General features: G+C 38.1%; 1 protein-coding gene across 1 annotated transcript; it reads left to right on the forward strand.

Moving 5' to 3' along the window:
• Window positions 1–1,180: 1,180 nt before the first annotated feature.
• Window positions 1,181–11,971, forward strand: mfsd11 (major facilitator superfamily domain containing 11). The gene is made up of 14 exons (XM_028600154.1): window positions 1,181–1,572; window positions 2,352–2,517; window positions 2,618–2,673; window positions 3,056–3,163; window positions 3,252–3,331; window positions 3,423–3,519; window positions 3,649–3,707; window positions 3,839–4,001; window positions 5,274–5,317; window positions 5,403–5,468; window positions 5,559–5,684; window positions 6,687–6,861; window positions 8,405–8,540; window positions 9,129–11,971. The coding sequence occupies exons 2-14, from the start codon at window positions 2,422–2,424 to the stop codon at window positions 9,288–9,290; spliced, it is 1,368 nt and encodes a 455-aa protein (XP_028455955.1). The 5' UTR covers window positions 1,181–1,572; window positions 2,352–2,421; the 3' UTR covers window positions 9,291–11,971.
• Window positions 11,972–12,863: the final 892 nt, after the last annotated feature.

The raw sequence follows: 12,863 nt of genomic DNA on the forward strand, positions 1-12,863 counted from the left end.
CATTTAAACAAATCTGTCAGACAAATATTATGGATTAGTAAAAAGTACAATATTTACATCTTGAGACGTAGTGGAGTAGAAGTATGCAGTAGCATGAAATGGAAGTACTTTAGGGCTGCCCGATATGAGGATAATATGCGAAAAGTAATAAAGTTTATGAATACTGTGAAATAGATTACTTGTGAAAAATAAACAGCTATTAAAGTACTCAGCTCTGCTGCTTTCAGTAGTCTGCTAAAATACCACAAACTGCTTGATTTTAAAACAAAATAATTTCCAACATTTTCTATGAACAATTTGAAAATTGGCACCACTAGAAAAAAACGTAATTTTCTATTGAAAGAAATCTTTGAGTGTCTTTTGCGATATGTTGCAGCCTTTCGCGATGTTTATTGCGCCAGTTGATATTGCGATGATTTAAAAAAAATATATATATATATATATATATTGTGCAGCCCTAAAATAATCAAAGTACAAGTACCTCAAATCTGTCCTTAAGTACAGTACTTGAATTAGGTTTATTGCCAAGTAGGTTTTTACATACAATAAATTAGCTTTGGAGTATTGATGTATAACAAACATTAAGAGAAAATGACTAAAAATAAAAGCAAGTATTATAAATATACAATAAAAATATGTAAAGATACTATAAAAATGTCCAATATATATGAATAAAAATGAAAAAGCTGGGCAGTTTTTAGAAGTGGTAAATGTAAATTGCCAACAAGAAAAATTAAACATTTTTTTAGGAGGTATTCTTAGACAATCATTCATTACACTGCAACGGTTTATTTAGTGTTCAGGCGTTGGTTTTCAACCGGAAGTAATTATTTTTACTTGCTTGCTATGTATCTATGGCTAGCTGTAGCGTTAAAAATATATTAGCGTTACTTCAAAAAATGTATAGCTTCGGGTTTTAAATGTATTATTAACAAATGTGGTTTAAATGTAGTTTCATCTAGGGCTGACGCTGTGTCGGAAGTTAAAAAAAACTTTATTTTACTTTTTTTTTTAAATATATAATTTTAGTTTTCATTCTGATCTAATGTGCCTTGTATTTTAAGAGGTGTTTATTGACGTCGTGGTTTTTCTATGCATTCATTTTTGTAAATGAATCCACTTCAATAAAATAAAAAAATAAAAAAGAAGAAAAACCGGAAGTAGAATCCATTTTGCATAAACAAACTAAACTAAACTGGATGGGTTCAAGCAGATTCTCTGTTGGTGGATTATTTGCGTTGAGCGCTTGTAAATCGACGATTTTATGTTAAAAAAGAAAAGAAAAAGCCCGACTACCTAACACTAACAGTCAGCTGATTCATTCACATGACGGCCCTTTCTAGTTTTGGACCTGTTTACCGGTGAAAAGTCTCCGTATAATCTGTTTTACACGACGGGACCATCATGTCAAAGTTAGTTTAGAAAGCGCACGGAGAAGATGACTAGCTAGCTAGCTGAGGATATCGGGGACTTCCACAAAGAGCTGTCTAACTATGTTAGTAATGACAACACTCTGAGTCCACACAAAGAGGAGCAGCCAGACAGGTTAGCTAAGCAGCTCCAGCGTTGTTGGTAAGTTGTTTTCTGTGTCAAACCTTGCAGCTGACCAAAACACACCTCTGTCTCTTACCATCATTTTCCTCTTCGGTTTAAGAAATGAACCTCATTTAAACAGCTGTCATTTAAATGTTCCGTTGCTTATAGTCCGACATAATATCTGATTAAAAAAATACACATTTAGGTGTACGATCCACTTCATAATTGCATACAGTCCATTAACCAGAAACAACACTTCTTTTAAAGCCAACCTTTAGATAACGTTAGTCATTTACATTTTTTTTCTAGGCTGTTATCCACCAAGTGACATGAGATGGATGGCGGCGGGGCACGTTGGGAAGCGATTCTAAAAGACATTTAATAGAAATAAAGTTGTTGTGTAGATCAGTGTGCGCGGTCAAGTCAAAAATGTCGGGAAGCGTTTATGACTTGTCATAGCCTTAAGTGCGTATTTGTGATGATAAAACAACAGATTTTTGAAAGATGTTAAGTAAAAGAAAATATCGTCACCTTCCTAAAATAATGGCCTAAGTCATTTTTTCAGGTTTTTCAGAAAACAAAAAACTAAACTGCTGGAGTCACACGCTTGACATAGGCCATTACTAAAGGTGTAGAATCACATGACTTGTTCAACTGAGGATGTAGGCAATTTTACCGGAGGTGGCCAGCACCATGGGGAGATGATTTAGGCAAAAAAAAAATATTTTAGGAAGGTGACGATATGCACTTTTGTTATGTTTCAGTGAGTGCATTAATGCTGCTTATTGATTTCTACTTTTTTTGTCTATTCTCAGATGTGCCGTTCACGCCAGTAGATTTTTGTGTGTGTTTACGGTCTAAAGGAATTTGCAAATATCCAGCAAAATGAGTCCAGAGGGGAAGAGGCTGTTAAACATCGTTGTCCTAGGCTTCGGCTTTATGTTTATGTTCACTGCTTTTCAAACATGTGGCAATATAGAGGTAGGTTGGATATACCAATGCACATCCCAGATTGATCCCACACAACTTCAGATAAGAGAAGTCTTCAGTCCTAAACTGTCCTCTTTCTGGATCTTCACAGCAAACCGTTATCAAGAGCTTCAATAACACTGAGTTCCATGGCAGCGGCTACACAAGGTAGGTATCCTTAGATTATGTTTTAAATTTTGGTTTTCATCTGATGCCACAATACACACTGTCTGTGCAGATGTTCGAGTGAGCACAACATGTCGGAGACTTTCTCAGCACCGATACAGACCTGGTGGCACCTTCTATAATCAAATCTTTTGCACTCCTTGAAATCCTTGAAGGGTAATTTTAGTAATCTTAGGTAAACCATTTTAGGGAACAAATGTTACTCTGAGTTGCAAGAAACATCCTTCATGCAGGCGGACCGTCAGGACTTATAGACAAAGTGGAGACATTTTTCAAATTGGGACCCTTTATCCAACCCACTCCAGCACCATAGACCTTTGCATTTACTGTACACATTAACTGCCCTGCTGTCTGTCACTTGTAGCATGGCCATCATCTATGGAGTTTTCTCTGCATCCAACCTGATCGCCCCGTCAGTGGTGACCGTCATTGGACCGCAGCTATCAATGTTTTTCAGTGGGCTTTTGTACAGGTAAGCTTACAATCACTAACACAACCCCTACAGTGTCCCTTTCGTGCAAATTCAGACTTCTAATGTCTCCTAATGTTGTTTTCTACAGTGGCTACATAGCCATGTTCATTTACCCGTACACGTGGAGCTTCTATACAGCGTCTGTGTTGGTTGGAATAGGAGCAGCAGGTAAAGAGACATTCTCTAAAGACCACTTCCAATAAGGGAACAGGCCTTCTCCACGTTTGTATCTTCTGATTTTTCCTTTTTGTGTTTTAAGTCTTGTGGACAGCTCAGGGAAATGTGCTGGCCATCAACTCCACTGATAACACCATTGGAAGAAACAGTGGCATTTTCTGGGCGCTGCTGCAGTTCAGGTGAGCATTCTTTTTTTTTTTTTTTTTTTTTTTTAACCAGCATGTACCTTAATCTGATTTAATGGAGAACTGTGTTGTTTGGTGTACACCTTGAGTTTTGAATGCAGCATTTATTTCATCTCTCTGCAGCTTATTCTTTGGAAATCTATACATATACTGTGCCTGGCATGGACACGTTCACATAACAGGTAGGAAGCAAGCTGTGTTTTTATCTAATCTCTGCCACATGCATTTATTTCTTTGCGTAGAGTTTAGCTCCCATGCAGACTTCTCATAAGGAGTTTCATTTTAAGCGTGTGACTCATGCTGTGTGTCTCAGACAAGGACCGCCAGACGGTGTTCATCTCTCTCACGGTTATCAGTCTGGTGGGTTGCTTCCTCTTTTTTCTGATCCGGAAGCCTGACCCTGAACCTGTTGCTCCCTCGGAGCAGTCGCAGTCGCTGCTGCAGGCTGAATCCTCAGAGAGCTTCTCCACAGCCAGGTGAGTGTTCTCAGGAGTCATGGAAAAGTCCTGGAAAATGATAAACTTCATCAAAATGTCTTTGGAAAGTTTTGAATGTGCAACAAAATTATGATCAGTTTACCTGGATAAATAAAGGTTTAAAAAAAAAATAAGAACCTGGATGATCTCCTGTTTAGTCTTCAGATGATAAATCAGGCTCAACTGTTTGAAGATCAGAGACTGAAACCTTGAAATGAAATAACCCTGAAGTTAGACTTCAAGTGCAAGCTTCAGACATATTAAGTGATAATACAAAGTGAAAAGGAGCCACTCAATGCTGAATGGGGAGGATATTATCATATTATTGTTATATTATTATAACGACCACAGAAACACTGCTTTGCAATGTGAAGCTTGGCACTCATCCTCCACCAGCATCAAGACGTTTGAGCTGATGTGTGTCTAGAAAATATAGAAAAAGCAGGAAGTGACGTGATAAATGTCACAACTTTAAAACCATAAATACACATATACACTAAAGTATTACGCTTGTGATCTTCAGATATAATAACAATGATAACCATTACATTTATTTATTTAGCACTTTTCAAAACAGATGTTACAAAATGCTTCACAAGACAGTTGTAACAGTGCAATAAGTTCAGTTTCCCACAGCTTGAAGTCCATTGAAGAGCGTCCCTGTTGAATTAAATGTGTTGCTCGATTGCAGGGTAGGATTTATTCTGTCTGATGTATAATTTGGCTCCCAAAGACATCTGTGGATTCCAAGATATGTTGCGATCAGCACAGCTGTGTTAATTGACTGCACAGGGACTCTGGAACTCACCACTGATCAGAGATATTTATTGCATCATTGCTGTTCAGCTGGGGTCCCAGGATGTGTAGCAGGGCTCCTGCTTGAGACTCTTTTTATAAATAACAGACTTCCATTAAAAAAAAAAAAAACTGGAAATGTCCTGGAGAATATTCGTTCCCACTAGGAGCAGGAATGATTTTTTTTCTTCAGTGGAACAGTACTGGATGAGACAGGTGACCTTTCACTGTAAATGCTATCCTTTGTTGTCTTTTCCACATTTGTCTTTGAAACTGCTGTGATACAGTCGCCACGACAACCCAGTCCGGTTTAGGGATGAGTTGGAAGTTAAAAGTGAAACTGTCCAAGAAAAGACATGAGCCTGTGAAATGTTAAGGGGAAAAAGATCTATCTATCTATCTATCTATCTATCTATCTATCTATCTATCTATCTATCTATCTATCTATCTACATCATAATGTCTTTCCATCTTTCAGCTCTCCTGATGTAGGCCTCTGCTCACAAGCTCTAGATGCTTTTGGTAAGTTTCTACTGAAATCCCCTCCACTTCATGAGCCTCTAACCCTTAGTGTAACACGTGTTAACATCCACCTTGTTTTCTGCAGTGAGAGCGTGTAAAATGTTTGGCACCAGAGAGATGCTGCTGCTGAGCCTTTCCATAGCATACACAGGTGGGTGAGATGAGAAGACGTTACAGGTATGGAGGATGAGTTTAAATTTGGAGTTTGGATTCATGCATTGTGCTGTGTCTGCTCTGTCAGGCCTGGAGCTCACGTTCTACAGCGGGGTGTACGGGACGTGTATCGGAGCCATGACCCGCTTCGGCCAAGATGCAAAGAGTTTGATCGGCATCTCTGGCATCTGCATCGGCGTAGGCGAGATCCTAGGTGAGTCCTCAGTGTCCTTTACCTTATTCCTGACAGTGGTGGAAGAAGTATTCAGATCCTTTACTGCAGTAAAAGTACTAATGCCAGACTGAGAAAATACTCTACTACCTGCATACTACCTGCATTCAAAACCTTACTTAAAAATATGTAAGTAGTATCAGCTAAATGTACTTAAAGTAAAAGTATGTATTGTGCAGTAACATGTTCCCTGTCATTGTTTTCCTATTATATCTGATGTTTCTGGATTAATATTACTGCTGCATTAATGTGTATGTTGCATTTTACTGCTGTAGATGTTTAAGGTTGTTGTGCTCATTTGAACTCCTTTTATTTACTGTTGAATCCATGTATCAATCGTTTTTTTCAAATTACTATACAAATAAGATACATATCATTTAGAAAAACGAATGAACAAATAATACACAGATTTGGTTGGCTAGTTTAATCTACAGCAGCGCGTCACATTCTATAAGATCATTATATGTTTGCAGCGTCGCTGTCCTGCGAGAACCACGTATCTTTTAAAAAGTCAACACTTTTCATGGTATCAGGAAGACAGTCCTGTTTTCAGCTTTGTGACGACGATGCGTTTTCCACCGGATCCAAGAGGCTTTCACAAAGCCGATCACAAACAGTCAACATCAACACATCTGGAGATACATGGTTTTCGCTGGACAGGAAGGGGATGAAAAACTGACATCTGAAAAGTAACTAAAGCTGTCAGGCAAATATAGTGGAGTAAAAATATCCAGTATAAAGCTGCAGAAAATGGATACTGGAAATATGGAGGATAAGGAGGATAATGGAAAATGAATACCCAAGTAAAGTACATTCATTGAAATTTGTACTTTGCTGGAATCAGAATCAGGTTTATTGCCAAGCAGGTTTTTTTACTACGTTGTCACATGAAAGCACTACAGAGAGAACGAGGGAATGACGTTGATGAATGTCACGAGGCAGCAAATGATTCATTTCCTTCCTCCTTGTGCTCCGTCCGGCCAGGAGGGGGCGTGTTCGGGATGCTGAACAAGTGCAGCCGGTTTGGGAGGAACCCAGTGGTGCTGCTGGGGCTCGTCACTCACTATGTCGCCTTCTATCTGATTTTCCTCAACATTGCCAGCGACGCTCCTATTGCACCGGAGCCAGGGACAGATCTGCAGGCCTACATCACCCCCAGGTACAAAGACCACAGCGGTGGGGGCACTGTTCACACCTGAGGGGTAGTTCCACTGGTTCCCCCAGGTTTGTGGAAGACTTTTAGGTGCACGTATTTGCACGTGAGGGGGGTTTAGGGGTCTTCCCTCAAGAAAATGTTGTGTTTTTTAATATAAAAAAAAAAAGAAGGAATTTTACATCATTTTGGACCATTGTTATTACCATATCTGTTTCTAAAACATTGGAACAGCTAGAGGAGATAATAAATAGATAAATAAATAAATAAATGACCTGTAAAAAGCTTAAAGACAAAACGTGCTAAAGAAGTCCACTAGGGACAGACTACAATCATTAGATCATCTGAGAAAAGGCACGTAGTCACATTCATTCGGCTTAGGTGCTGCCCAAAACGGCTTGGGTTCTGCGTCTCAGCCTTATAATGGCAGGGGGGGAAAATTGAATATGTTGGCAGAGATTTGGAGATCTGTTTATAAATAAGTCTGACAAATCTCCAGACTAGCCCGGTCCTGATCAGGCTAGTTTTCAGGCTGAACCAGTCAATTTGTCACACTGAAACCCTATTTCCTCCAAAGTTCCTCTTTCCTGCTGCACTGTGAACATGAGTCAGTTGACAGTTCATGTCAGATTGATCATATGTAGTCTTGGCCTGAGATTTTATTCCAGTCCGTTAATTTGAGTTTTAAGTTTACTGCAGTGAAAGTAAAGTTTGGCTGTAAGATAAGAGAAGACTTTATTGATGTCACAATGGGGAAATTCACTTGTCACAGCAGCTCAATGCAGCACATTACACAAATACAAAAATACATGTTAAATATAAATAGAATAGAAAGATACACAAAGAAAGGAAAAAAATACAGGAAATAGAACAAAAAATAAGAAGAGTAATAATGGTAATAAGACCTTATTGTATTTACAGATGGGGAGAATATACTGTATATACAGATGAATATGAGATGGCACATTGCGCAGGTCACAGTAAGATGTACAGAGTAATAAATAAATAACTATAAATAGTGCAGAATATTTTGAAGTGTTGGTCTGATAGAATCAAATTTAAAGAAACCAATGTCCAGGAAGGTGTTTATCAGAGATACCAAAAAGGAGCAGATAGCCACTCTAAAGGTAATGAAACCGTATTTCTGTCATGTGGAGGATGCTAAAATCAAAGATAAAAGTCTGAGCTCAGTGCTGTCAACATGTCTCTTTTGCTTTGTTGATTTGTAGGGATTTTGTTTGTTATATTTCACTCTCTATACCAGAAGTTTAACGTGATCTGTGCTTGATTCCTCAGGTCTGGGTTTCACAGTTCTTATGCCTGATCTTATTAGTTCGGAGTGGCTTTGTGAAACTGTTTTAATCCAGATTTAGTTTGATACAACATAAGACCAGCTTACTCTGAAACCCCCACCACCACCACCACCACCACTACTACACACCCCTCTCTGATGTTCCTGAATCAGTGTATTCATGACTTGATTACATGATGTCTTTTTTTTTTTTTTTTTTTTTTTTTTTATGGTTACCGTCTGTGTGTTGTGGCTCAGTGTCGGCGTGGCGTTGCTCTGCAGCTTCCTGCTCGGTTTTGGCGACAGCTGCTTCAACACGCAGCTCCTCAGCATCATCGGCTTCACCTTCCGCGACAACAGCGCCCCCGCCTTCGCCGTCTTCAAGTTTATACAGGTGGGTTTCAGACGCAGCTCACTGGGGCCATACTAGGGCTGCACCATATGAGGAAAATAGGCCATAACTTTGTTGAATATCGCAGTCACGATATTCCTCGCGATGAATAAACCAATATTAAAGTGTACTCAGTTTTGCCTTTCTGCTGCTTTCAAAGTGTTCTGCTAAAATACAACAAATTGCCTGTTGAATAAAAAAAAAAAAAAAAAAACAAAATAATTTCCAACAATTTTTTATTGAACAAATGGAACATTGAACCAAATATAAAATGCACCACTTAAAAAAGAATGACACACATTACATACATTTTAGTGCAGTTTTCTATTATATTTTCTTTTTACTAACACAAAAAATCACAACAAAAAAAAGTGTCTTTTGCGATGTTTTTATTGCGGCAGTTGATTAAAACACGAAATATTGTGCAGCCCTAGACGATCTCATAAAATAAGTTAAAACATGGAATAGAAAATGTGTAAGAAGATATTTGGTTCAGTTTCCCCCATGGGTGTTTATGAGTTTAAATTTCCTTCATTCAACTTCACAATTTAATTGTAACACGTGTTATATATTATTTTTTTTTTGCTGCAGTCCATCATGGCCGCTCTGGCCTTCTTCTACAGTAACTACCTGCTGCTGCACTGGCAGCTGCTCATCCTGGTCCTGATGGGCTTCCTGGGCTGCGTGACCTTCTTTTTGGCCGAGTGGAAGGCCGAGTCCAGAAGGCGAGAATCAGACTACGACAGCATCTGATGCTCGTCTGGGGAGGAGGAAGAGGGCACAGCTGGAGGTGTTTTGCTCTCTCCACAGCTGGAAGAATCAACAAGGGATGATGATGATGATGATGACGAGGATGATGATGAACTCATCCCAGCCTCTGCAAACTAAGACTGACACTGTGGTATGTAGAATCCTGGCAGTGGCTGCAAAAAAAACCCCATTAATATCCATCTTTATCTGTAACTAAACTCCAAAGGCATGAGGAGGAACTGTGAGCACACCAGAATAATATACAGTACCTCATTTTGGCTTTCTATCTTATTATTTACTGCACATCAATTTGAAAATGAATCCAAACAAATATGGACATACTTTAAACAGATGTTACTGAGGCATGATAGATAAAGATGTGTTAATAAAAACAAAAAAAAAGTACTTTTGATTTGAGGGCCTGCCAGCAATGATATAAAGGGGGGGGGGGTAATGCATCCCACTACTAGTGCCTGTGTGAAGAAATCCTGAGGAATAACACTGACTTTATTGTAAATAAGCTGTAGATTTGAAGAAAAAACCTGACAGCCTGTTTTTTTAAGAATAGAATGCTTAGCTCCCGTGTCAGTACTCCTGCCCGCGTTCTCCAAACTGGGGGCGTGCCGACCCCCAACTACTGTAGGAAAGGCACTGACTATGGAGAAGTACCCTCGTAAAACTCCACTTCAAAAAAAAAATCCAAAGTAACCTTTAAAGACAGCAAATTGGGTGCAAAGCAATTAAAAGGGAAACATTAGAATTATAAGAAACTGAACTTTTCATTTTTTATTTGTGAGTGTGACATTTTCACCCTCAATTCTTCTGCTGTGCTGGGTTTTTTTGTTTCTTTTTTTTGTTTTACTTCTTTTCTTGTTCCTTTTATGATGCACCTTCAGTGCTATATAATTGGTTTAGTTATAATAAGATCCAGATGACTGCATTCCAGGAAACCTCACATAATCAGAAGTGGGTGACTGCCTTCAGTTCAAATGAAATTAACAGAGGCTGTTTGGTTTGTGCCAGAAAAAAGAAAAAAAAACACTTCTTTGTTTACCTCCTAATATGAAGAATGTTAAAAGGGGAAAATGGAGATGACAAGATGGTAAAAGTTTGTTTCACATTGTTGACAACATGCAACAGACTTTTAGTTTAGTTTTAGTTTTTAGCTCCGCTAGCAGCTCGGCTCTAGAGATCCAGTCAAGTCGGTCCACCACTTTGGTTCAGAGGGAAATATCTCCAAGTGAAACTTGGTTCAGACATTCAACTTCTTTACGAGATTAATTTTAATCACTTTAGTGATGATATAAAATCTTGCAAGTGTCTTTAAAGGGATACTCCAGTGATTAAGTTTTGCTAAAGTTGGAGGACAGACTGGTCAATATTGAAGCAGGAGGCAGGTCGGTCAAGATCCAATATGCTGATTCCTACACTCCCCATAATGCAATGTAATGTCGTATGTGTCTACGTCTATGTTACGGGCTTACTGTTAAAGCTACCATGAGGAGTTTTTGACCACTAGTAGTGCTATTCTAGTACAAGCATTTTGTGAGGGGGAAAAAAAAGAGGTGAATCTCTCACAAATTGCAACAGAAAATCTGACAGAAAAATGTTTATTACTCATAAAAGTCTCATCTATATCATATAAAAAGTCCTAAGAAATCCAAGTGGTGGAAAGTATTGAAAAATACTGAAATTGGTGATGCCAATTTCCCATTGCAGCCCATGTTAAGGGGAAACACTGCAGGTGAATAGGGAAATATTTTAACTAACCGATATCAGCATGAAACTTCCCCAGTTGATTATTTACATTTCTTAGGACTTTTTAAATGTGATAGATGAGACTTTTATTAGACTAGATCAGATGAAAGAGTTTATTTTGCAATTTGTGTGTGGTCATGTTGCATAATGCTTGTACTATTCTGTTTATATCATGTACTGTATATGTGCGAGCACGGAGACGCCAACAAACGTAGCAATATGCCAACAAAAGCAATACGGAAGAGGACTGTTAACTAGTAAACATAGATGGAAACAATGCTGAATGCCAAATACTTGAAAAAGTCTGCTTTGCAAATGTTTTAGGAGGAAGGAAATGTGTTTGTTAAACCTCGAGGACGCACAATGAGCAGGACTAACCATGTTGAGTAAATTAATCTTGATTTGTAAAATCAGTGGAGTGCCCCTTCTCAACAAAAAGCGGTGAACTTTCTCACAATTTTCTTCCTTTTGCGATGACCTTTAGAGCCTCACAAAGCTGCTGGCGTGGCTGTAGACTCTCTGTCTTGTTCTTTTCTTATTAATTAGCGCTGTTGTAAACTGATCGGACAAACACAGTGCTAAATACAGGCCTTATGACGTGTCATACAGCTTTATGTATTGTTGAGGTGGGAAAGGGCAACAAGGAACTATATCTTAGATGCTGTAGGTTTTTTCTCCTTTTTGTTTAAAGTGTCAATTTATGAATTACAGCACATTATTCTAGTTAATTTATTGCTAAATGAAACCTAAAGAGTTGTGTTTTGCTCAAGTTTTGTTTCATGTTGCAAATGCAATCAATCTCAAGGATATTAAGGGAAATGCATGTGTACTATGAAGGTGATTTTATACATGAATGTTGTAATTAAGATTGGTACTCGATCTTTCGCTTGCTTGTTTTTGTCAATAAAATATTATTTTTAATATTAGTTGTGTGCGTTACCTGGATAAACCAAAAACTGTATCTCATATATATATATATTACACTAATACTAGTATACTATACTGTATATATACTTTCCTCACCACTTCTTGCAGGCAATCAACATGGCTCTTACTGTACATATTGGATAATGTGATAAGAGATGTGGTTGACTGGTGCGTCTAAATATAGGGCACAAGGATTACACATCTTTTTTTTGTTGAAAATCAGGGCCTTAGTATGACATCTCTTGATAGGAGCAGCTACAGTTTACAGCAATGTCACAAATTGTAATTTGATGTGTGAAAACATCCATTGTGTTAACATTATTTTGCTTCCAGTGAAAATACACATACAAACAACAATGTAAAATAGAAAAAGAATAAAAATACAACTTGAAGACATTGTGGGGTAGATTTGAAGTTTTTTGGGTTTTATTTTTTTAGTTCAGGCTAGTAATAACAGTATGAAGATGTTTTTTTTTTTTCAATCATTCTTGAAATCAATCTTTATTAATTAAAAATCATCCCAATATAAATAATAAAATATATTTATGGTCTATATTTAGGAAATCCGACACTTATTTCCCATTCTTTGAACGCAGCATAATTGCCGCTTGTTGCCTAGTGACCGGTAAAGCTGCGAGAGATCCCAACGTGGGAATCCGGAGAGGGAAGTGGCGTCAAGCGCGAATCCATGCTAATTACAACATCCGGTCACAACCTGAAAATAAAAGCCTTACTGGTGTGAGAATTCCACAACAGGCCGGTAGTGGAGACATAAAATGTATGGAATTATATCTCTAAATGCCGTTCTCTCAAAAAGAGACATGCATCTCCTCTTCAGTAGAACTTATAACACCAAACTTTACAGTTTTATTCATATCAATATTTATATTC

This window comes from Perca flavescens, chromosome 15, assembly GCF_004354835.1.
Source record: "Perca flavescens isolate YP-PL-M2 chromosome 15, PFLA_1.0, whole genome shotgun sequence".
Classification (NCBI taxonomy): domain Eukaryota; kingdom Metazoa; phylum Chordata; class Actinopteri; order Perciformes; family Percidae; genus Perca; species Perca flavescens.